The 24,934-nt window shown below is 45.6% G+C and overlaps 1 protein-coding gene across 2 annotated transcripts in view; it reads right to left on the bottom strand.

Annotated features, from left to right (window-relative positions):
• LOC115154351 (UV radiation resistance-associated gene protein) overlaps positions 1-24,934 on the bottom strand; it is a 149,800-nt gene that overhangs the window by 84,645 nt on the left and 40,221 nt on the right. For both annotated transcript variants that reach the window (XM_029700500.1, XM_029700502.1), the window contains exons 9-12: positions 23,281-23,365; positions 20,760-20,859; positions 20,460-20,520; positions 14,795-14,960 (exon numbers count right to left, since the gene is read on the bottom strand). In XM_029700500.1, coding sequence (XP_029556360.1) covers positions 14,795-14,960; positions 20,460-20,520; positions 20,760-20,859; positions 23,281-23,365 — 412 coding nt within the window. The remainder of the gene's footprint in view (positions 1-14,794; positions 14,961-20,459; positions 20,521-20,759; positions 20,860-23,280; positions 23,366-24,934) is intronic.

Below are 24,934 nucleotides of genomic sequence, written 5' to 3'. Positions count from 1 at the left end.
GGGGTAACTAACCGCAACGGCATCTTGGAGCGAAAGCACTGCTGTAAAAGTGTCTCCTGAGTGATGTGCCATCCGGTTGCCCGCTCGGTCACTCTGTCGTTTCGGCTGTTTTCATCATCAGACAGAGCCTCTTTTAGACGATGCAGCAGCCTGTCGGTGGGGTTTTTTCTTCTTCCACTCTCCCTCTGCTTTCATCCCCTCTCATTGTTTTAATTAGATCCAGAGAGCTGGACCCAGAGGACAGGATCTGGCCAGCTCTCTATGGGGCTAGCTAGCTGCTCCCTCTCCCTCCCAAGGAGCGCCTCTTTATTTATCATGGGGAATCTAAACTTCCTCCCATGTGCAGCCTTTTAAAACGGTCCATTAAGTACACGCTGACCTGAAGTGAAACGGACAGAGAACAGGTATTTAGAATTTGTGTTCCCAATCTTGTGGCAGGCCATATGGCTGACTGCTACCACAAGGTCTTAATGCGAGAGAGGAGAGAGATGGAGAGAGAGACCATGCCGCTATTGGCAGTAAGACGACACTCGTCAGGCCAACGGTTACCCAACCATGAAAAAGCTGTATAAAATATCATATGCAGATGAACTGAGCCAGCTGAACCATTCCATTCAGTGAACAATCATAGCTATAACTTCAAAATCCTTTTAAGGCAGATAGTGCTGAGCGATTAACCAACATTTCGGTTATTTTCCGCTTTTTAAAGAACTAATTGATGTCGGTTACATTATTTGACTTCCATTTTGTTCCGTTTTTTTTCTGTGAGCTCAATGCACACATTGCACAGTTCCTCTAGAGATAAATCCGATCCAGCCTAAACAGTGTAGTTTAGTGTAGCGATGCAGTAGGGAGTTGTAGTTTCCAACAGGCCAATATTCTTCATAGTTTAGCATATAAAATGTGGTAATTAACTACAATGGCCATAATCCATTGCACATCTACTTGTCCGGTCTGTGTTTTACACCTGCTACAGAAGAGACAGAAGAATACGCGGTCTTGAGGTGATATAGAGAGCAGCTGTTGCTTCCCGAGCCATCTCTACCTGAAAATACATGATCTAAGTGATTGATAGTTGTTATTCAGCAGTCATAAAATTATGCATTATTTACTACTAAAATAGTGATTTTGTCAGACAGCAGCTCTATAGAGACAAGATGATAACTTGGAATTAAATAATTGTCATAAAATAAAACAAATGTAATATCCAAAACTACTGAAATATGTTATGTGAATAATTTATGGTCAATAAGTGATGAGCAGTAATGGAGAGTCACTACCATCATGGGACTTTTATGAATTGTTTTATTCAGTGTTACAGAATTCAACCCACAAAATGCATAGAGCATTTAATGTTTTTTTATTTTTTATTAATCGAAATCCGTGATTATTATTTTTAATCAAACTGAAACCGAACCGACCACAAAAAGCACTAATCATTCAGCACTAAAAGCAGATGCTTATTATTTAACGTCTTATTTCATTTTTAATGTATTATTAACGTCAGACCGACAGGCTCCGAGAGACTGCTTAAATAGTCAATTAATGGTACCCAAACTATCTGCACTAACTCTGACCCTACGCACACTCACTACACTGTCACTCCCACACAAAACCCTCACACATACAAATACACCAAATACACACACACACACACACACACACACACACACACACACACACACACACACACTTCTGCTGCTACACTGTTCTTCATTTTACTCTTATTATCATGTATCCGGATGCCTAGTCACTTTACCCTGCCTTCACATACAGTATCTACCTCAAATACCTCGTACCCCTACACATTGATCTTTACTGGTACTCCCTGTATATACAGTTGAAGTCGGAGGTTTACATACACCTTAGCCAAATACATTTACACTCAGTTTTTCACAAATCCTGACATTTAATCCTTGTAAAAATTCACTGTCTTAGGTCAGTTAGGATAACCACTTTCTTTTAAGAATGTGAAATGTCAGAATAATAGCAGCGAGAATGATTTATTTCAGCTTTTATTTCTTTCATCGCTTTCCCAGTGGGTCAGAAGTTAACATACACTCAATTAGCATTTCGTAGCACTGCCTTTAAATTGTTTAATGTAGGTCAAACGATTCAGATACCCTTCCACAAGCTTCCCACAATAAGTTGGGTGAATTGCGGCCCATTCCTCCTCACAGAGCTGGTGTAACTGAGTCAGGTTTGTCGGCCTCCTTGCTCGTACACACTTTATCAGTTCTGCCCACAGATTTTCTATAGGATTGAGGTCGGGGCTTTGTGATGGCCACTCCAAAACCTTGACTTTGTTCTTTAAGCCATTTTGCCAGTCTTGAGATGTTGCTTCAATATATCCACATAATTTTCCTGCCCCATGATGCCATCTATTTTGTGAAGTGCACCAGTCCCTCTTGCAGCAAAGCACCCCCACAACATGATGCTGCCACCCCCGTGCGTCACGGTTGGGATGGTATTCTTCAGCTTGCAAGCCTCCCCCTTTTTCCTCCAAAAATAACGATGGTCATTATGGCCAAACGGTTCTATTTTTTTAATCATCAGACCAGAGGACATTTCTCCAAAAAGTACGATCTTTGTCCCCATGTGCAGTTGCAAACCGTAGTCTGGCTTTTTTATGGCGGTTTTGGAGCAGTGGCTTCTTCCTTGCTGAGCGGCCTTTCAGGTTATGTCGATAAAGGACTCGATTACTGTGGATATAGATACTTTTGTACCCGTTTCCTCCAGCATCTTCACAAGGTCTTTTGCTGTTGTTCTGGGATTGATTTGTACTTTTTGCACCAAAGTAGGTAAATCTCTAGGAGACAGAACGTGTCTCCTTCCTGAGCGGTATGACGGCTGCGTGGTCCCATGGTGTTTATACTTGCGTACTATTGTTTGTACAGATGAACTTGGTACCTTCAGGCCTTTGGAAATTGCTCCCAAGGATGAACCAGACTTCTGGAGGTCTACCATTTTTTTCTGAGGTCTTGGCTGATTTCTTTTGATTTTCCCATGATGTCAAGCAAAGAGGCACTGAGTTTGAAGGTAGGCCTTGAAATACATCCACAGGTACACCTCCAATTGACTCAAATGATGTCAATTAGCCTATCAGAAGCTTCTAAAGCCATGATGATGTTTTCTGGAATTTTCCAAGCTGTTTAAAGGCACAGTCAACTTAGTGTATGTAAACTCCTGACCCACTGGAATTGTGATACTATGAATTATAAGTGAAATAATTTGTCTGTAAACAATTGTTGGAAAATTACTTGTGTCATGCACAAAGTAGATGTCCTAACCGACTTGCCAAAACTATAGTTTATTAACAAGAAAATTGGAGAGTGGTTGAAAAGTGTTTTAATGACTCCAACATAACTGTATGAAAACTTCCCACTTCAACTGTATCTCCACTCTTGTGTATTCTATTCCTCGTGTTAGTAACTATTTAAGGTATTTTTTTTTTTTTTACTTCGCATCGTTGGGAAAGGTTCATAAGCATGTATTTCACTGTAAAGTCAACACCAGTTGTATTCGGCGCATGTGATAAATGCAATTTCTCAAAGCAGCAGGGAATGGATGGATCCTAAGTAATAGAGTTGAGAAATTGACAGAGTGATGGCAGAGTAGAGGAGATACCTGGTGGATGCCTGAGGCATCAGGGCATTGGACCACTGACGATGGGGAAGCAGCCTGGAGCTGCCTGGGGAGCAGCCTGGTCTCACTGGCCCACTCTCAACCCATCTTCTCTGGATTACAGAGAGGTTTTACAGGGTAGCAGGGCCAGTCAACCACTTATACAACTGACCCATCTGGCACACCAGAGAATCCTTCCCTTTCCCCCGGGACATCCAACTGATTTGACCATTACAGTATTTCCCATTGTCCTCAAATGTTACTGTACGATAAAAAGAGAAGTATGTGCCTGACTCTAGTCTGTGTCCTGTCATTAAGCAACTAACTATTCTACCCCCTCCCTCGTGGCTGCTATGTGACCCTGAAAGGGGTGCAGGGGGGGGGGGGGGTTGACGGGCCTTCCCCTGGTCCCACATGGTCCATGTTAATGGATGTGTAACAGAATGCCGCATAACAATAACCTCCTTCCTTTGAGTTTGCAGGTCCAGCCGAACCAAGGCCCTCTCTTAGCTGCCTTCCCTCCATTCACTGGCAGTCACATAGAGCACTTCCTCCCCCAGCCACACTACACTAGAGCCACGCATTGATGTGTCAATCCCTACTTAGGCGGTTATTTTCTTCAGCCTTCAATTTCATGAAGAAAATTAGGCAACAAAATGGGTTTCCCCTTAATATTCCTAGTAACAAATATGTATGTAGCAGAGCTTGGGTTTTTAACAGCCAGGCTCTGGTCTCAATCATACCGGTGACATCTGGATTGCATCTCCCCTATTCACCCCCATTCAATCAGACACACTGGAGCTATGGAGCTGGGTTCTCTCTGCTGCTGGTCTGTAAAAGCTGGGAGCAACGTATCGTTAGAGCTCATTGCATTCTGAGAATATTTTAGATGGGTGAAAGCTTCCGAGATTCCAAATAATGGTGCGTTGAAGTTAGGATTACTGCCAACAAACAAGCCAAGTGGAGTCATCGCCATTTACCACCTTTTCCCTAAATACACCCTCCAGTCCCCACACGGCCCCATTCATTCACTCCACACTGACTGAGACTTCTCTACCCAGGTGTAGAGGGAACACTAGTTCAGCTGTACATCGGTCTGCCTGTTCTTACTGTGGCTAAATGGCAACCTACATAAAAGCCAAGGCGGTCATTATCTGAGACGGCAGGTCTGGAGTGGAATATAACAGTAATGCCCTCGCTCTACAGGTCAAACATTTCTATATGGCTGGCACAGTCAAGAGAACCTAAATGGTTGTTAGGCTCCAATTAACAAGCACAAAAAAAGCCAAAAACCTATTACGCGAGGGATAGGGAAGTTTTGTCTTACTCAACTATATGATGGACTGTAGGTGGTGTTTAGAAAAAAGTAAGTTGGCTCCTTGGTAATATGAACATGAGGAATTTTCACATTTCACATTTTTAACTAGACTGGCATGGTACGATGTAAGAGATGTTTGGCCTTCACAGAATCAGTCACAGTCAAACAACAGCTCCACAGTGGGGACACAGCTCCATCTAGCAGCGACCAAGCTTTGCGAGCCAGGCCTAATCGCCCAACATCAGTGCCCGACTTGTGGCTGAATGGAAGCAAGTCCCCACAGCAATGTTCCAACATCTAGTGGAAAGCCTTCCCAGAAGAGTGGAGGCTGTTATAGCAGCAACAGGCGAACCAACTCCATATTAATGCCCATGATTTTGGAATGAGATGTTCCACGAGCAGGTGTCCACATACTTTTGGTCATGTAATATAATGGTGTATACAGTATGGACAGTAGTTGACTAGAAAAGGTTTGTACAGCAGAAGTTTTATACGATGAACCATTACTAGAATACAGTATATACATATAAAGTGGGTAAAACACTAAACATTATTAAAGTGACTAGTGTTAAATGACTATGTACATAGTACAGTCTCTAAAGTGCAGGGTAGAGTACCGGGTGGTAGCCGGCTACTAACAGTGACTAAGGTCCAAGGCAGGGTAGTGGGCGGAGGCCAGCTAGTGGTGACTGTTTAACACTCTGATGGCCTGGGGATAGAAGCTGTTTCTCAGTCTCTTGGTCCCAGCTTTGATGCACCTGTACGGTCTCCGCCTGGTAACGGGGCGAACAGGACGTGGCTTGGGTGGCTGAGGTTGATAATGATCTTCTTGGCCTTCCTGTGACACCGGGTGCTGTAGATGTCCTGGAGAACAGGCTGTGTGACCCCGATAATGCGTTGGACTGAAGGCACCATCCTCTGGAGAGCCCTGCGGTTGCGGACAGTGCAATTGCCGAACCAGGCGGTGAAACAGCCCGACAGGATGCTCTCAATGGTGCATCTGTAGAAGTTCATAAGGGTCTTAGGGGCCAAGAGTAGTTTATTCAGCTTCCTGAAGCCTTCATACATCACATCTGTATGAAGGGAACATTTCAGGTCATCAGTGATGTGCACGCCGAGGAACTTGAAGCTTTTGACCCTGTCGATGTGGACGTGCTCTCTCTATGGTCTCCTGTAGTCCACGATCAGCTCCTTCGTTTTGTTGACGTTGAGGGAAAGGTTAGTTTCCTCGCACCACTCCGCCAGGCCTCTCATCTCCTCCCTATAAGCTGTCTCATCATTGTTGGTAATCAGGGCTACCACTGTTGTGTCATCAGCAAACTTGAACGACTGAGCTGGAGAGGTGCGTGGCCACGCAGTCATGGATGAACAGGAAACACAGGAGGGGGCTGAGCACGCACCCTTGTGGGGCCCCCTTGTTGAGAATCAGAGCGGGGGATGGGTTGTTGCCTACCTTCACCACTTGGGGTCAGCCCGTCAGGAAGTCCAGGACCCAGTTGCAGAGCGAGAGGTTCAGATTCAGGGCCTGAGCTTAATGATTTTTTATTTATTTCACCTTTATTTAACCAGATAGGCCAGATGAGAACAAGTTCTCATTTACAAATGTGACCTGGCCAAGATAAAGCAAAGCAGTGCGACAAAAAACAACACATAGTTACAATTAGGATTTTTTTTTAAGTACAGTCAATAACACACTAGAAAAATCTATACACAGTGTGTGCAAATGGAGAAAGGAGGTAGGGCAATAAATATGCCATAGTAGCGAAGTAATTACAATTTAGAAAATTAACACTGAAGAGATAGATGTGCAGATGATGATGTGCAAGTAGAAATACTGGTGTGCAAAAGAGCAAAAAAGTAAATAAAAACAATATGGGGATGAGGTAGGTAGTGGGCCATTTACACATGGGCTATGTACAGCAGTAGCGATCGGTAAGGTGCTCAGATAGCTGATGCTTAAAGTTAGTGAGGGAGATAAGTCCCCAACTTCCGCGATTTTTGCAATTCGTTCCAGTCATTGGCAGCAGAAAACTGGAAGGAAAGGCGGCCAAAGGGGGTGTTAGCTTTGGGGATGACCAGTGAGATATACCTGCTGGAGCACGTGCTACGGTTGGGTGTTATGGTGACCAGTGAGATATACCTGCTGGAGCGCGTGCTACGGGTGGGTGTTATGGTGACCAGTGAGATATACCTGCTGGAGCACGTGCTACGGGTGGGTGTTATGGTGACCAGTGAGATATACCTGCTGGAGCACGTGCTACGGTTGGGTGTTATGGTGACCAGTGAGCTGAGATAAGGCGGAGCTTTACCTAGCAAAGACTACTAGATGACCTGGAGCCAGTGAGTCTGGCGACGAATATGTAGCGAGGGCCAGCCGATGAGCGCATACAGCTCGCAGTGGTGGGTGGTATATGAGGCTTTGGTTACAAAACGGATGGCACTTTGATAGACTGCATCCAGTTTGCTGAGTAGAGTATTGGAAGCTATTTTGTAAATTACATCGCCGAAGTCGAGGATCGGTAGGATATTCAGTTTTACAAGGGTATGTTTGGCGGCGTGAGCGAAGGAGGCTTTGTTGCAAAATAGGAAGCCGATTCTAGATTTAATTATGGATTGGAAATGCTTAATATGGGTCTGGAAGGAGAGTTTGCAGTCTAGCCAGACACCTAGGTATTTGTAGTTGTCCACATATTCTAAGTCAGAACCGTCCAGAGTAGTGATGCTAGTCGGGTGCGGGCAGCAATCGGTTGAAGAGCATGCATTTAGTTTTACTAGAGTTTAAGAGCAGTTGGATGCCACGGAAGGAGTGTTGCATGTCATTGAAGCTCGTTTGGAGGTTTGTTAACACAGTGTCCAAAGAAGGGCAAAATGTATACAGAATGGTGTCGTCTGCGTAGAGGTGGATCAGGGAATCACCCGCAGCAAAAGCAACATCGTTGATATATACAGAGAAAAGAGAAAAGAGTCGGCCCGAGAATTGAACCCTGTGGCACCCCCATAGAGACTGCCACAGGTCCGGACAACAGGCCCTCCGATTTGACACACTGAACTCTGTCTGAGAAGTAGTTGGTGAACCAGGCGAGGTAGTCATTTGAGAAACCAAGGCTGTCGAGTCTGCCGATAAGAATACGGTGATTGACAGAGTCAAAAGCCTTGGTCAGGTCGATGAAGACGGCTGCACAGTACTGTCTTTTATCGATGGCGGTTATGATATTGTTTAGTACCTTGAGCGTGGCTGAGGTGTACCCGTGACCAGCTCGGAAACCGGATTGCACAGCGGAGAAGGTACGGTGGGAATTGAAATGGTCAGTGATCTGTTTGTTAACTTGGCGTTCGAAGACTTTAGAAAGGCAGGGCAGGATGGATATAGGTCTGTAGCAGTTTGGGTCTAGTGTGTCTACCCTTTGAAGAGGGGGATGACCGCGGCAGCTTTGCAATCTTTAGGAATCCTGGACGATACAAAAGAGAGGTTGAACATTTACATTTTAGTAATTTAGCAGACGCTCTTATCCAGAGCGACTTACAGTAGTGAATACATAAATTTCATTTCATGCATTTTTTTTATTTATTTATTTATTATTATATATTTCTTCGTACTGGCCCCCCGTGGGAATCAAACCCACAACCTTGGCGTTGCACAAACCATGCTGGCGTTGCAAACACCATGCTCTACCAACTGAGCCACAGGGAAGACCCTGAACAAACTAGTAATAGGGGTTGCAACAATGGCGGCGGATAATTTTAGAAAGACAGGGTCCAGATTGTCTAGCCCAGCTGATTTGTACAGGTCCAGGTTTTGCAGCTCTTTCAGAACATCTGCTATCTGGATGAAGGAGAAGCTGGGGAGGCTTGGGCAAGTAGCTGTGGGGGTGTGCGGAGCTGTTGGCCAGGGTTGGGGTAGCCAGGAGGAAAGCATGGCCAGCCGTAGAGAAATGCTTATTAAAAATCTTGATTATCGTGGATTTATCGGTGGTGACAGTGTTTCCTAGCCTCAGTGCAGTGGGCAGCTGGGAGGAGGTGCTCTTATTCTCCATGGACTTTACAGTGTCCCAGAACTTTTTGGAGTTAGAGCTACAGGATGCAAATTTCTGTTTGAAAAAGCTAACTTTTGCTCTCCTAACTGACTGTGTGTATTGGTACCTGACTTCCCTGAAAAGTTGCATATCCCGGGGACTATTCGATGCTAGTGCAATACGCCATAGGATGTTTTTGTGCTGGTCAAGGGCAGTCAGGTCTGGAGTGAACCAAGGGCTATATCTGTTCTTAGTTCTACATTTTTTGAAAGGGGCATGCTTATTTAAGATGGTGAGGAAATTACTTTTAAAGAACAACCAGGCATCCTCAACTGACGAGATGAGGTCAATATCCTTCCAGGATACCCGGGCCAGGTCGATTAGAAAGGCCTGCTTGCAGAAGTGTTTTAGGGAGTGTCTGACAGTGATGAGGGGTGGTTGTTTGACCGCGGACCCATAACGAATGCAGGCAATGAGGCAGTGATTGCTGAGATCCTGATTGAAAACAGCAGAGGTGTATTTGGAGGGGAAGTTGGTGAGGACAATATCTATGAGGGTGCCCATGTTTACGGATTTAGGGTTGTACCTGGTGTGTTCCTTGATGATTTGTGTGAGATTGAGGGCATCTAGCTTAGATTGTAGGACGGCCGGGGTGTTAAGCATATCCCAGTTCAGGTCACCGAACAGAACAACCTCTGAAGATAGATGGGGGGGCAATCAATTCACATATGGTGTCCAGGGCACAGCTGGGAGCTGAGGGTGGTATATAACAGGCGGCAACAGTGAGAGAATTATTTCTGGAGAGATTCATTTTTAAAATTAGAGCTCGAACTGTTTGGGCATAGACCTGGAAAGTATGACAGAACTCTGCAGGCTAACTCCTCCCCCATTGGCAGTTCCATCTTTATGGAAAATGTTGTAGTTGAGGATGGAAATATCAGAATTTTTGGTGGCCTTCCTAAGCCAGGATTCGGACATGGCAAGGACATCAGGGTTGGCGGAGTGTGCTAAAGCAGTGAGTAAAACAAACTTAGGGAGGAGGCTTCTAATGTTAACATACATGAAACCAAGGCTTCACGGTTACAGAAGCCAACAAATGAGAGTGCCTGGGGACACACAGGGCCTGGGTTAACCTCTACATCACCCGAGGAACAGAGGAGTAGGATGAGGTTATGGCTAAAGACTATCAAAACTGGTTGTCTAGCGCGTTGGGGACAGAGAATAAAAGGAGCAGATCTCTGGGTGTGGTAGAATAGATTCAGGGCATAATGTACAGACAAGGGTACGGTGGGGTGCGGGTACAGTGGAGGTAAACCTAGGCATTGAGTGACGATAAGAGAGGTTGCATCTCTGGAGGTACTAGTTATGCTAGGTGAGGCCACCCCATGTGTGGGAAGTGGGACAAAGGAGGTATCTGAGGCATGTTGAGTGGGGCTAGGGGCTCCGCAGTAAAATATAACAATAACTACCCTAAACAACAGTATACAAGGCATATTGACAGAGAGAGACATAAAGCGATCACAGGTGTTGATTGGGAGAGCTAAATAAGGCAACGGGTAAGACAGCAACAGCTAATCAGCTAAGATAACAACGGGTGAAATGGCGATGAATGGGCAGAGAGGGTCAGTTAACTACACACAGGGCCTGAGTTCGATGCTGGGGCCGACAGATAAACAAAACAAACCAAATGGAGTACCGTGATTAATGAACAGTACAGCAGGCATCAGCTTTGTAGCCAGGTGATCACAGGGTACAGTGAACAGCAATAGATGAAACAGGGAAGTCGTTACACGCTAGCAAGCGGGAGACACGGCGTTCATAGAGTTAGCAGGCCGGGGCAAGCAGAAGCGTCTTCATCTACATCCAACAAAGGCCGGTTGAGGGCACATCGGATGGAATTATGTTGGCAGACCAGTCGTGACGGATCTGCGGGGCTCCGTGTCGACAAAGGGTCCAGGCCAAATTGGCAAAAGAGGTAATGTAGCTGGAGTAATATCGCTTGCTAGCCGGGAGATGCGCCTGGCTCAAGGCTAACTGGTGCTAGCTTCGGGACAAGGGCATTAGCCACTATGGCCACTCAGTAGCAGCTAGCTAGTTGCGATGATCCGATGCAAAGGTCCAGAGCTTACGGCAGGAATCCGGCGATGTAGTGGCTTCTAGTCGTGTTAGTGAAGAGTCCGGGAGGCATCAGCTGTGTAGCCAAGTGATCATAGGGTCCGCTGAGCAGGCCGAGAGATGGGCCTGGTTCAAAGGCTAGCGCCGGGGCTGGGTCACTCGGAAGAAGCTAGCTAGCTGCGAGGATCTGGAATAATGGTCCAGTAATGGAGTAATCTGGAGTAAGGGGGGAGAAAAGCAGTCCTGATATGCTCAGGGTTGATATCGCGCTGTGCAGACTGGCGTTGTGCAGGCTGGTGCGTATTATCCGGGGAAAAAGCGGCTGGTGTCCGAGCTAGAGGTAAAAGCCGCTAGCAGTGGCTAACAGTGACTAGATAGCTACTAGTTAATTAGCTGGTTAGCATCTGATGGAGGTTCTAACTAGGTCTAAAAATAGCAGATCCGTATCACATTGGGTGAGACGGATTGCCGGAAGGTATATTTAATTTAAAAATGGAAAAAGAGATTGAAATATATACAAAAAAAGACTACATTTACATGGGACAACGACAAACATGTCTGCACTGCTATGCCATCTTGGATTGATGTATAATGACGTATAATGATGAGCTTGGAGGGGAACTATGGTGTTGAAGACTGAGCTGTAGTCGAAGAACAGCATTCTCATATAGGTATTCATCTTGTCCAGGTGGGATAGGGCAGTGTGCAGTGCAATGGCGTTGCGTCGTCCGTGGATCTGTTGGGGCAATATGTGAATTGTAGTGGTTATAAGGTGGTTGTTGGGTAAGGTGGAGGTGATATGGTCCTTAACTAGCCTCTCAAAGCACTTTGAGGACAGAAGTGAGTGCTACGGGGCGATAGTAATTTAGTACCTTCACTTTCTTCGGTACAGGAACAATGGTGGACATCTTGAAGCAAGTGGAGACAACAGACTGGGATATGGAGAGATTGAATATGTCTGCAAACACACCAGCCAGCTGGTCTGCACATACTCTGAGGATGCGGCTTGGGATGCAGTCTGGGCCGGCAGCCTTGCAAGGGTTAACAGGCTTAAATGTTTTACTCACATCGGCCCCAGAGAATGAGAGCACAGCAAACTTGGTGAGCAACGGGGGTCCGCGTCGGCGGCTCGGTTGTTTTCTTCAAAGCGAGCAAAGAAGGTGTTTAGCATGTCCGGGAGGGAGGAGTCGGTTTCCATGAGGTGGCTGGCGCTGGAAGTGTAGCTTGTTGGAGTGACGGGTGGTGGAGAACCCCTGGCTGTAGTTGTCTCTGATAACGCCTCACACTCTCACCATGTGCATGTTTTCGTTTAAGGGTTTGAATATATGACATATGGATGTGTGTGTGGAGGAATGCATGTATTTATTTACATGCCTTCCCCTGTGTCTGACTAAAACAATGATGAGCAGCATCCATACGTGTATGTGAGAGAGTATGAGAGAAAAACAGAGATAAACACACTGGGAACATCTCATCCTTACATGGTTATTCAGTTCAAGCCCAGAACAGTCAAAATAGTTAGATGAGGCATTGGTTAGGGGTCACTGGGGGACTTATTGAGGTCTAAGGGGCTTGCTGACTGTCTACGGACCTGTTAGTTACTATGAGTTAATGAAGGGGTTTGGTATGGCCCTTCTCTCTTTCTTATTAATTAATTGGGCAAAATGAGGCTGTACGCATTAGCTTTTCAAAGAACAGTCTGCCTGCTACCCCCTCAACCACCTAAACAGCGCAGAGCAGAAAACACATTGCCACTCTCTTCCTGTCCCACTGACATGGGACTCACAGCTGCTCCTTTTACAGTAGGCCTGCGTTGGTGTAGACAAGAGGGGGGTAAAATAAGCCCATATACCTAAACAGCCTCGTAAGGGGAACACGACACACCATATAATATTGTATTTCTACCGAATACTCCATCTGCTGCAAGCAAAGAATAACAGTTTAATTTGAGCCAGCTGTGCAGAACCGAAGATGACAGTTACTATGATGACTGTATGTAGCGTGGCAAGATGCAATACAGACTGTGTTGCGTTTTCATTTCTTGGCGGTTGGCACTTTACTTACATTATAATTAATCAATCTAGCACCAAAGGGATCAAATGTGCCCACATGTATACTACGCCCAACAGTACAGTGTCTGATAATACCTATTTTCAAAGCATCTTGTTATTTTCTTTTTTTCATCCGATGTTCTGATGCCCATAAATTTTTTTCCCTGGTCGAGGGGGGTCTTGCCTGGCTGTGCACAGAATGTACAGGAATGTACAGGAATGTACAGTTGCATACCTGACAGCATATGTGTGCATTCCCAAACATGTAATTATCACAACAGGAGTTTTGTTGGAAGCTTGATGCATAGTTACTGGATCAAAACAGATGCAAATAATAATTTCAATACAGTGTCCTTACTGTAATTGTGGTGCCCGGTACAATTTAAACAGGATTTAAACAAGCAGGCTGGTACAGCCCAGAGGCAAGGCCCCAAGAGTGTTATTCTTTCCTTGTGTCCATGGCAACAATATTATCCAACATATCCGTACATCTTAAATACCTCTCTCCATTCAGGTAAATCTGTCTAAATACAGTGTGGGTAGAACAGCGCCTAGCTTAGCCCCCTAGGGTACAAAGATAAAGGTACAGGCCATGGTGAGCAAAACAGGAATCTTCAACAATGTGCTTCATCATTATGAAAAATAGTACTGTCTACTGTCTGGGTTTTTATATGAAATGACAAAGGAACGTTCGAAACAGTGAGTGAACCTGACACCGTTTGACATGCTGCATAACATAAGGCTTAGCTGTCCAAAGTAGTCAAAAGTTTACTACTTGCACGGACTGATTACATCAAGCTTGTGACTCTACAAACTTGTTGGATGCATTTGTAGTTTGTTTTGGTTGTGTTATGTTTTGCCCAATAGTAACTGAATGGTGAATGACGACTGGAGGCATTTTATTTCTAAGTGAGTAGATAAGATGTTTATGAACACTTCAAAATGAATCATGATAATGCCATGATTAAGAAAAATCACAAATGAATCATGAATAATATTGAATGAGAAGGTTAGAGATTTCAACAACAGGCTAACCTCTCACCATTACCAATAACAGGGGAGGTTAGCATGTAGTAAATTAGGTACTAAACTTTTGACTACTTTAATACAGTATAAGTGAATTTGTCCAAATGGGGGGACCAGATACATAAAGTGCTATCATTTCTAAATGGTAAAACAGATATGCATGAAAATACCCTAAAATAAGAGCTGGCATTCTGTACTGTTGCCTAATATGAAACATTATATCTCAAATATAAATATTTACGTTCACTCTCCAAATACATATGGAGAGGAGAGTACATGCTGTCCTCATTTAGCTCCTACAGTACTTGTTATGACCAGGATCACAATGAGCTCTCCAGTCGTTTAGAGTTCATCTCTACTCAACCGCAAAATTGTTGGGTACTAGGAATCCTCGGCATCCATCAGCTGGCTACAGTAGGATTAGCTACTGTCCACATTTAGCCTCTTTCTGCCGTTGGCACTTTCTTATGACCAGGATCAATACCCTCCATACTCCTAGTTTGTCACTTGTCAACTATATAATGAAAGAAATGTGCAACAGCATATGTGTGGAACTGTTCATGAATGGAAAATGCACTTTGAATACTCAATAATTCAAATGTTCAACATAAATAACAAAATATTGAAGGCTGTTGTAGGTTGCTTACTCTCGCTCCTTCTCGCTGAGCTTGTCTGTGATGGTGTCCTTGATGGAGGAGCGGGAACCCTTGTGGATGACAGGATACCTAAGAGGGATCTGCAAGAAGCAGCTGATCATCAGCACCAGGTGGGCCGTGAAACCCAGGGCAACCGCCACGCTCCCATCATCCTTCACTGTAGGAAAAAAAAAAACCCGAGGTCATTCAATTTCTGTTTGAAAGGTTTACTGTGAAATGGTAGCAGAGGGTTTGAATGAAAAACTGTTTAATTGGATTTGATTTGAACCACCATGCCTGTTAATCACTTCAATGGCTGTGTTTTAATGGTTTATTACTCCAACACACTATAATGCTAAGACTAGAAACTGAAGCTGGTCAAAATGGCAACAATCATCAGTCTCAGTGTTTCATCTTCAAAGCTTCACTTCAAAGCAAGAGGTCAGGAACGCTGTGACTGCAATACTAACGCATTTGATATACGTTTCATATAAATTAAATCATATTGAAATGAAAGATCAAATCATGAAGGGCTAAAATAATTTCAGTTTCTATCCTCAGAATGCAAACAAAAAATAAAGGCATCACAAACTGGAAAACACTTTGGTAAGTAATCACACGGATAAAAAGCAGTCATTTATGTGGGCAAAATGTTTTGAAAATGACAAAGTGTGTTTTTGGTGACGCAACACACATGAAAACTTCAACTGCTGTAGAATACTGTACCTAATTTACTTCAAAATACCTCATATACTTCAGAAATGTACATGAAAAGCAAAAACGTCACATAAAACTAGCCCCTCGATGGTCAATTATATTTTAGGGGAAAATTTGATGTTTCATCAACATTTGTGACTAGAAACAGGGCCGCCGCCTGCAGCTGCTTTCTTTGACACCACATTAAGTTGTTTCAAGTTCACAACAGCAGAAGGACACCACTCCAGGCGAAAAGCTGATGCTTTCCAAATTCCCAAATCATAGTGCTTTTGTCTTAAATGTATGGAATAACAGACTGCTGCCTTCGTGAATCTCAGACTAGTGGAGCTTAAATATGGTGTGTTGGTGCATATCTACAAGACCCTTATTATATCATTATTGAGTCTGCAGCACCTCTGACACCAGCGCCGAGGCCATGGAGCTGACTATCTTTTAGACTGCCAATATTTTCACATATTTCCCCATAAAACTAGTTCTATCCAACATGAATGTCAGATAAGGGGAACATAAGTTTGACTGACATATACTGGGAAAAATGAAGAACCACAGCTAGGTCACCTCAGATGACAGGTCAGACTTAGTCACCTCCTCTCCCCTCTCATATCTCCTCCAGCCTCTCCCCTGTCTCCTCTAACCAACATCCTCTATTCTCTACCTTCACCTTACACAGCCTATCCCATCTCCACTCTCCCATTTCCTGTCCCCTGTCTCCTCTAACCAACACCCTCTATTCTCTACCTTCACCTTACCCAGCCTATCCCATCTCCACTCTCCCATTTCCTGTCCCCTGTCTCCTCTAACCAACACCCTCTATTCTCTACCTTCACCTTACCCAGCCTATCCCATCTCCACTCTCCCATTTCCTGTCCCCTGTCTCCTCTAACCAACACCCTCTATTCTCTACCTTCACCTTACCCAGCCTATCCCATCTCCACTCTCCCATTTCCTGTCCCCTGTCTCCTCTAACCAACACCCTCTATTCTCTACCTTCACCTTACCCAGCCTATCCCATCTCCACTCTCCCATTTCCTGTCCCGTCTCCTCTAACCAACACCCTCTATTCTCTACCTTCACCTTACCCAGCCTATCCCATCTCCACTCTCCCATTTCCTGTCCCCTGTCTCCTCTAACCAACACCCTCTATTCTCTACCTTCACCTTACCCAGCCTATCCCATCTCCACTCTCCCATTTCCTGTCCCCTGTCTCCTCTAACCAACACCCTCTATTATCTACCTTCACCTTACCCAGCCTATCCCATCTCCACTCTCCCATTTCCTGTCCCCCGTCTCTTCCAGCATCACCCTTCTACCCTCAGTCTCCACAGGCAGGGCTGTTTGGATTAGGCTGTGCAGCCCTGACCCCGATGGGTCACTAATCTACCACAGCCGTCCCCTGTATGTCCCCCAACAACCACACAGTTCTGGACATGGTCGGCTTAACACTGGGCAGGACCTCCTCCCAGGGAGGGCCACACAGAAATCAGAGTGTCAATGGTCAGGCCTCCATGATGAGGTAGGGTCAGGGAAGTGGGGTGCTGTATAGCTGTTAAGGTGGTTAGACAGGATGTGTGGCCAGGCAGTCCCTCTTTCTCACCTCCTGTAGGCCTCTGTCCATCACTCTCTGTTCTACAACACAGCCACACCACATGCTCCACATGCACATGAGAGGGAAGGGAGGACAAGACAGGTTGGAGGGGGGTTGGGAGTGTGTTAGGACGCCTCTTGTAGCCCTCTCAGTCTCCTAGTACACTCTCACACCACATGCTACGTGGTTTACTCACTAGATTTCCACCACCCCCGAAGCGCGAAGCAGCCGCACACCTCCACAGGGGATGGGAAGCCACTCAACACTGCAGACACAAACGACGAGCCGTCACGTCAGGACGGGGATGGAGGGGGTGCATGCTCACACCGGGTTTTGCGGTTGGAGTGGGGGTAGATCGCCTCGTATGAACCATCCTGATCTCGCGAGCTTACATTCTCTTTCACTACAGAATGTAAGCTCGCGAGATCACGATGGTTCGGACGAGGCTAGGGGGGGAGGGGAGAGGCTGCTGCATCCAAGGATGAGCAGGGAGAGCAAATCTGACTTTCCACAACACACATAGGTGTGACATGGAGGAAATGTAAGCCACTCTTGAATCATCATCATCCAGACCTCTGCCGTGTAAAGACGTGCACACACACAATCCTCATCTGCTGTCCACAGTAAATGAGGCAGACTTCCGGCATATTTTGCAGATAATACTATGCTGTATAAATAAGAAATTGAGATATGAACTAACAGTCCAGCAGAGGGGTGTGTAAAGAGAGAAACTGTGACTGAAACAGGAAGAAGTCCATTTCTGAGTCTCATCCCTACACACTACCTCCCAGTTACACATGGGTCTCACCACTCACTCCTTCGCCTTTTATCAAATAGATTTGCTACTGCGTCCTCTCTCCTTCATCCTCTCACCTCCTTTTGAAAAAGATAAAAGTTCATCGAGGAGAGTGAAAGCGGATTTAAATGTGCTTGTTTGAAATGAGACGGTCCTTCTCCACTCGCGTGTCATTAGGCAAATTACATTTACAGGGGTGGATCCCAAAATAAATGTGTAAAGTGATCAAAAAATATTGAGTAAGTTGTGCAAGACATTTTATAACTAAGACAATAAGTAGCATATTGTTTTTAAAATGTGAGCATGTTTTTCTCCTCTGATACAAAGGCAGATTTCAAAACACTTCCACGGTAGGATAAACTTGTCCTTCTGCGCCAAAGGGAGGCGTTCGAGGAGGGGAGCTTCTTCCGTTTGCCTACTAACTAACTGACACCCTTCAAGAATTTATCGGTTTCTGGGTATCAGAGGAGAGGACGGAGGTCAGACTTTTTCCCCAAATGAGAAAACCCCATTCACTTTCTGGTCCTTATAGAGTATCTTGGCAGCAGAAATCACAGACTCCAGAGGTCAAATAGACAGGAAGCAATTTCCACATTCTTGGATGATGGGGAGCACTTTGTTGGCCATGGACCAGCTTCCATTGACTAAAGGTTGATTCCAAGGAGTATGTTGAAACCTTTCCGGTGTTAGTACCTGGACTTTCTATCAGGGTATTTAATCTAGCCCAGAGGTCACCAACCGGTCCATCGCCATCTCCAAGCCATTCCTTGTCGATCGCCAAATATTTCTGTAAAAAACCCAACGATAAAGCCTTGCTTTCCTATTTATTTTTTATTTGTCTCGCGCTGTTGGCACAGGTACACCCGATTCAGCTGCCCTGCACGCCGGATAGGGGAAGTGTTCCCATTTTGAACTATTTCATATGTCTGAAGGTACAAACTCCGCTGCCAAGATACTCTCCCAGCAGGCCCGAGAGCAAATCAAGTAGGGCTGGGCGATAATGGCAAAATATCATATCACAGGATTTTACACATTTTGCAAGGTATTTGACTGTATATTATGTTATTGAATAATAAAAGTTATAAATTTGCTTTATGAGTAGTGCATGACACTAGGGTGGCAACAAATATATTCTAAGTGATTTCAATGGGTCTTTCTACATTCTGATTGTTTTATACTGTTTAATTAAACTTCAATCAAAAACGATTTTGAGCATTTTCATCAATTTCTGCATTTCCTGTACTCATTTGAGATAATTTCCACTCTGCCACGTAGGGCTGCACGATACGGACAAAAAAAATCTAGACCTTATTTTTTAACAGATGTTCCAACTGTGATTTGACTTGCAATTTAGAGCAATACACTTGGGTGAACTGTTGGAATCATGGAAATAGAATGATTATTCTAATTCTAGAGTTAGAATATAATAGTGGGCACTTAAAATACAGTGTTGTTTGAAATGACAACAAATAAAATGCCAGGGAGGAGTTATTGTGACAGAGTAAGAGCAAGTGTTTCCTATGAGACACAATCTTTGGCTGCATTAAATGTTCTCTCTTAGCTACTTTATGTAGCTAACATATTCATACTTCACCTATTCCTCTCTGATTTAGAAGATACTGTTTCACAAACAACATGCTGATTTAGGTCTATACCAGCACTAGTATTATCAGGCTGTATAGCTAGTTATGTTTGAGCTAACTCAGTACATTAGCTAGCTATCTAGCTAGCAATTAGAATTAGCATCTAACACAATTTAGGCCCAACTTCCTAAGAAAAGACAAACATGCGGTTTTCAGATGTAAGAAACACAAACTAATAGTGTAATTATAGAACACTTGTGGATTTATAGCAAAGTGAAAACAGCATCATTGCCATCAACATTGTTGCATGTGCTGCGTTGCCCATGCAGACTGAACGCAAGTGTCTCGTGGTCGAGGAAGAACAAATGCGCTCCTTGAGTGACAGGGGGCAGGGCTAGGTATGTGTGGAAAACGGCATGGAGAAAGAGAGGACTCAAGTAGTGGACTAAACTATAAAAATAGATATTACGCCGCATGTATCACATTTAACAAACCAAACATTCAAATACCGTTATAGAAGGTAAATTAAAAACCAAAAACAGGTCCGTGCATCAATACCGGTATATAGTAAAATATGGTACAAAGCACAGCCATAAAATGAAGTGCAGCTATAGGCCTACCGATGGCCAATCAGATGGCTCAGATCATGTTCACCAAAAATCTGAGCGTTAGATCTCGGCTTGCATTTTGACTCAGAAAGTGATCTTGACCACTGATTTAGCCCACAGACACACAGCTGCCTCAGCCACTATAGTCACACAGTTTCCTCCACCAGCTGCTACTTCTGAAACACTTGTCATTGAACCTTAGAGCAGATATTGTACTGTTGTAGTGCACTATAGGGAATAGAGTGCCATTTGGGTCACAAAACGTAGTGTCCCTACTACAGGGTCAGAAGTTTGAACCTTCAATAAAAGGAAACAATTGAGCCCAGTGTTATGCATGTCTCTGTGTCACTCCAAACCCCTCCATTTCCTGGTGAAATAGATAGGTTACCTTGGAAATCCTCCGAGTTGGGCAGCTTCACTCCACAGATGACATAATCGGACTGATTAGCCTGTAGGAAAATTAAACAAGAGTTTTATGAGGATGAGAATCCTTGAACCAAAAATACCATATTCAGAGCAAGAGCGAAAATGTAGCGTGAGGGGAAGGGAAAAGCTCAGAGAGCAAAGAGGGCACTCTCCTTAGAAATTGTAATGACCACTGACTATTTAAGCCATTCAGCTCTGTCACAGAACATTTTCAGACTGAAAATGTAACTGTGCGTGCGTTACTCAGGAGGAGGTTACTCACGGCCGTGGTGACCACGTCGATGGGGTAGATGTAGGACAGCTCAGAGAGGAGCTGACGACAGCGGAAGGTGAGCTGAGCATTGGACTTGAGGAACAGCTCCCTGGGGAGACAGAGACAGTCACACACACAACCACTTCATGACTCACTGCCCTGACCGACACAAAAAGGACAATAACAGAGGAGGAAGAGAACAGAGGGAGGACTGGGGATAGAGAGGACAAGAGACTGGGTCAAATAGACAGAGACAAAGAGAGGCAGGAGGATAGAAAGGAGGAAAGGAAAATGGGTGGAATAGATAGATGAGGAGGTGAGGAAGAGGAGAAAGGCAGAGGGAAGGTACGGTACATTAATATATACATATAACAGGTGAGGGAAAAGAACCAAAGTGGGGATGGGGAGAGATGTGAGGCGAGACCTGACATCTCAGCTGTAGAGAAAGGGAATAAGGGGTGTATGTAGGGGTGTATGTAGGGGGATAGGGAGGTGGGGTGAGGGATGGATGGATGGAGGGTAGCTATGGTGATCGTTAGTAATGAGGGGTGGCGGTGTGTTGATGGGAGCCTGAGGTTGAAGAGGAGAATAGCAGGGTTGTGTTTGTCTTGGCCCAGGCCTGGATGAGAGAGACCTAATGGCTCCGCTCTGAATCATTTCCACAGTAATTGTAAGAGCAACTCAAATTATCATAACTGCCAAACTACCCCCTTCCCCACCTCCACATTACCAGATTTGGCAGGGAGGGTAACTCACAAACCTGACTTGCCTAGGTGAGAAAGATGAAACATCTGGAATCATGTTTGTTTTCTCATGTCCACCACTTCACAGCTACTGGAGTCTGACTTCAGAGCAGTCTGAGAAGTCTGAAGTGTGTGAGTGAGAGAGAGAGAGAGAATGTGCGTGCACAGTACTGTCTAAGTGTGAGTCTGTACAGTACTGTATGTCCCAGCACTGGGTGAGTACAGTTTTGGGGTAATGGGCCATCATTTCAGACACATGAAAAGGTGTTGGGGAGAAAATGATAATTGGATGTGAAATGGCCTTTCCTCTGTGTTCCTCATCTTTCACATGTACTCCTCCCCCCATCCTGCTATGCCTGCCTGCCGTGCCTCCCTACCTGCCTGCCGTGCGTCCCTGCATGCCTGCTGTCCATCCGTGCCTCCCTGCCTGCCGTGCCTGCCTGCCTGCTTCCGTGCCTCCCTGCCGTGCGTCCCTGCCTGCCGTGCGTCCCTGCCTGCCTGCCTGCCTGCCTGCCGTGCCTGCCTGCCTGCCTGCCTGCCTGCCTGCCTGCCTGCCTGCCGTGCCTGCCTGCCGTGCGTCCCTGCCGCCTGCCGTGCCTCCGTGCGTCCCTGACGCCTGCCGTGCCTCCCTGCCGCCTGCCGTGCTTCCCTGCCGCCTGCCGTGCCTCCGTGCGTCCCTGCCGCCTGCCGTGCCTCCGTGCGTCCCTGCCGTGCCTCCCTGCCTGCCTGCCTGCCGTGCCTCCCTGCCTGCCTGCCTGCCGTGCCTCCCTGCCTGCCTGCCTGCCGTGCCTCCCTGCCTGCCTGCCGTGCCTCCGTGCCTGCCTGCCGTGCCTCTGTGCGTCCCTGCCTGCCTGCCTGCCGTGCCTCTGTGCGTCCCTGCCCACCGTGCCTCTGTGCGTCCCTACCTGCCTGCCTGCGTCCCTGCCTGCCTGCCTGCCGTGCCTCCGTGCGTCCCTGCCTGCCTGCCTGCCGTGCCTCTGTGCGTCCCTGCCTGCCTGCCTGCCGTGCGTCCCTGCCTGCCGTGCGTCCCTGCCTGCCTGCCTGCCGTGCGTCCCTGCCTGCCTGCCGTGCGTCCCTGCCTGCCTGCCTGCCGACTCAGAAGATCCAGATCCTTCCTAGAAACCTCCCATCTCAGTACAGCAGAATTAACTGTTCAGGTCCATATGCAAGACCCTCCAATCCCCCATTTAAACCCAAATCACCAGACAGACACACTTCCAGGAACCTGCTTATTACATGAACTCAGCAACTCTCTCTAACAAACACTTTTTTCCACCTACTGAACTTTACATACACATTTTCCCAGGTGTAGATGTTAGGCAGATGCATGAATCAAAGTAAATTTCCTTGTTTACATGATGCATTGGTGGGTATCTTTTCATCCTGCCCAGCCAGCTAGTGTTTATACTGTAGCATTGTGCTTTTACTCCTGTTCTGGTCCCATCACTGCCAGGTAGCTAGACAACCAAACTGTGTATATACAGGGTCGACACACTGTGTGCAACCCTGCAGGCAAAGGCAAACACATCAGACTGGTCTTTGACGCAATCTGCTTACTCTCGCTCAGGCTAATAACACAAATAGGCAGTGCCGAGCCAACATCCCCTCTTTGTAAGCAGGCTGTAATCTCCCAGCATTTAGAACCATTGACAGCATATTAGAACACGCCATTCTGTGGGGCTTGGGTAATTTCTAGCAGATGCCTGCTAAGGGTAAAGATGGCACGGTGAACGAACTGGAGCGTGTGCGTGTAAAAAGATATACTTTAATTACAGATTGACACTTACCTATTGGCAGTGCATTCTTTCTGCTGCTCTGTTAACGACTCCCTCTCCATCTCCAGACTCCGGTGTTTGGTGGAGAATGCTTCCTCTAGGGAGTGAGAAGGGAGGATGAGAGAGAGGGAGAGAGAAAGATGAGAGAGACAGAGAGAGGAATAAGAGAAAAGAGACAACGAGGGAAAGGAAGGGAGCGATGAATATGAGAGAGAGAGAGTGATAGCGAAAGAAATGAAAGCAACAGGGAGATAGAGAGACAGAGAAAATGAGGTGGTAAATTACCAGGTGTGTTCTGTTCTGGTAAATTTGCACTAGTGTCTGGGTGTGATTATTCAAATCCAAACTTTGTCACATCCGACAAATACAACAGAATACCAAATACCTTACCGTGAAATGCTTACTTGCCAGCCTTTAACCAACAATGCAGTTAAGAAAAATAAGAGTTAAGAAAATGTTTACCAAATAAACGAAAGTCAAAAAAATAAGAGCAACAATAAAATAACAATAACGAGGTGATATACAGGGGGTACCGGTACCAATGTCAATGTCCGGGGGTACAGGTTAGTCCAGGTAATTGAGGTAATATGTACATGTAGGTCGGGGTAAAGTGACTAAGCATAGATAATAAACAGAGAGTAGCAGCAGCATAACAAAAAAAAAATGGGGGGAGGGTCAACGCAAATAGTCTGGGTAGCCATTTGATTAGCTGTTGACCAGTCTTATGGCTTGGGGTGGACGCTCATAAGAAGCCTTTTGGACCTAGATTTGCCGTGCGGTAGCAGAGAGAACAGTCTATGACCAGGGTGGCTGGAGTCTTGCCAATTTTTAGGGCCTTCCTCTGACACCGCCTAATATAGAGGTCATGGATGGCAGGAAGCTTGACCCTAGTGAGGTACTGGGCCATATGCACTACCCTCTGTAGAGCCTTGCGGTCGGAGGCCGAGCAGTTGCCATAACAGGCGGTGATGCAACCGGTCAGGATGCTCTTGATGGTGGAGCTGTAGAACTTTTTAACTTGTTGGGGATAGGGGGCAGTATTTTCACGGCCGGATAAAAAACGTACCCGATTTAAACTGGTTACTACTCTTACCCAGAAACGAGAATATGCATATAATTAGTAGATTTGGATAGAAAACACTCTGAAGTTTCTAAAACTGTTTGAATGGTGTCTGTGAGTATAACAGAACTCATATGGCAGTCAAAACCCTGAGACAAATCCTAACAGGAAGTGGAAATCTGATTTGTGGAATCACTTTCAACCCTTTGCCTATGAAACACACCGCGAGTTAGGATTCATTTAGCACTTCCTAAGGCTTCCACTAGATGTCAACAGTCTTTACAAAGTGGTTTGAGTCTTCTCCGGTAAAAACTGACCGAACGAGAGGCCTGGAAAGTTTCTCATAGAGGGAGGGCCATTACTACTATGATGCGCGTGCGCGTGGGTACTCTCTTGTTCCGAAACGTTTAGTAAGACAATGCAATCGTCCGCCTTGAATATTATTGAAGTTCTGATTGAAAAAGGCCCTAAAGATTTATGTTATACAACGTTTCACATGTTTGAACGAACGTCAATACATTTTTTTGCACATTCGTGAGGACAAGTCCCGCGCTTCGTACATTATAAGTAGCCTTCGGAACGCGCTAACAAGAAGGAGCTATTGGG

The sequence above is a fragment of the Salmo trutta genome, chromosome 19 (assembly GCF_901001165.1).
Source record: "Salmo trutta chromosome 19, fSalTru1.1, whole genome shotgun sequence".
Taxonomy (NCBI): Eukaryota; Metazoa; Chordata; class Actinopteri; order Salmoniformes; family Salmonidae; genus Salmo; species Salmo trutta.
This window is presented reverse-complemented; position numbering and strand designations above follow the sequence as displayed.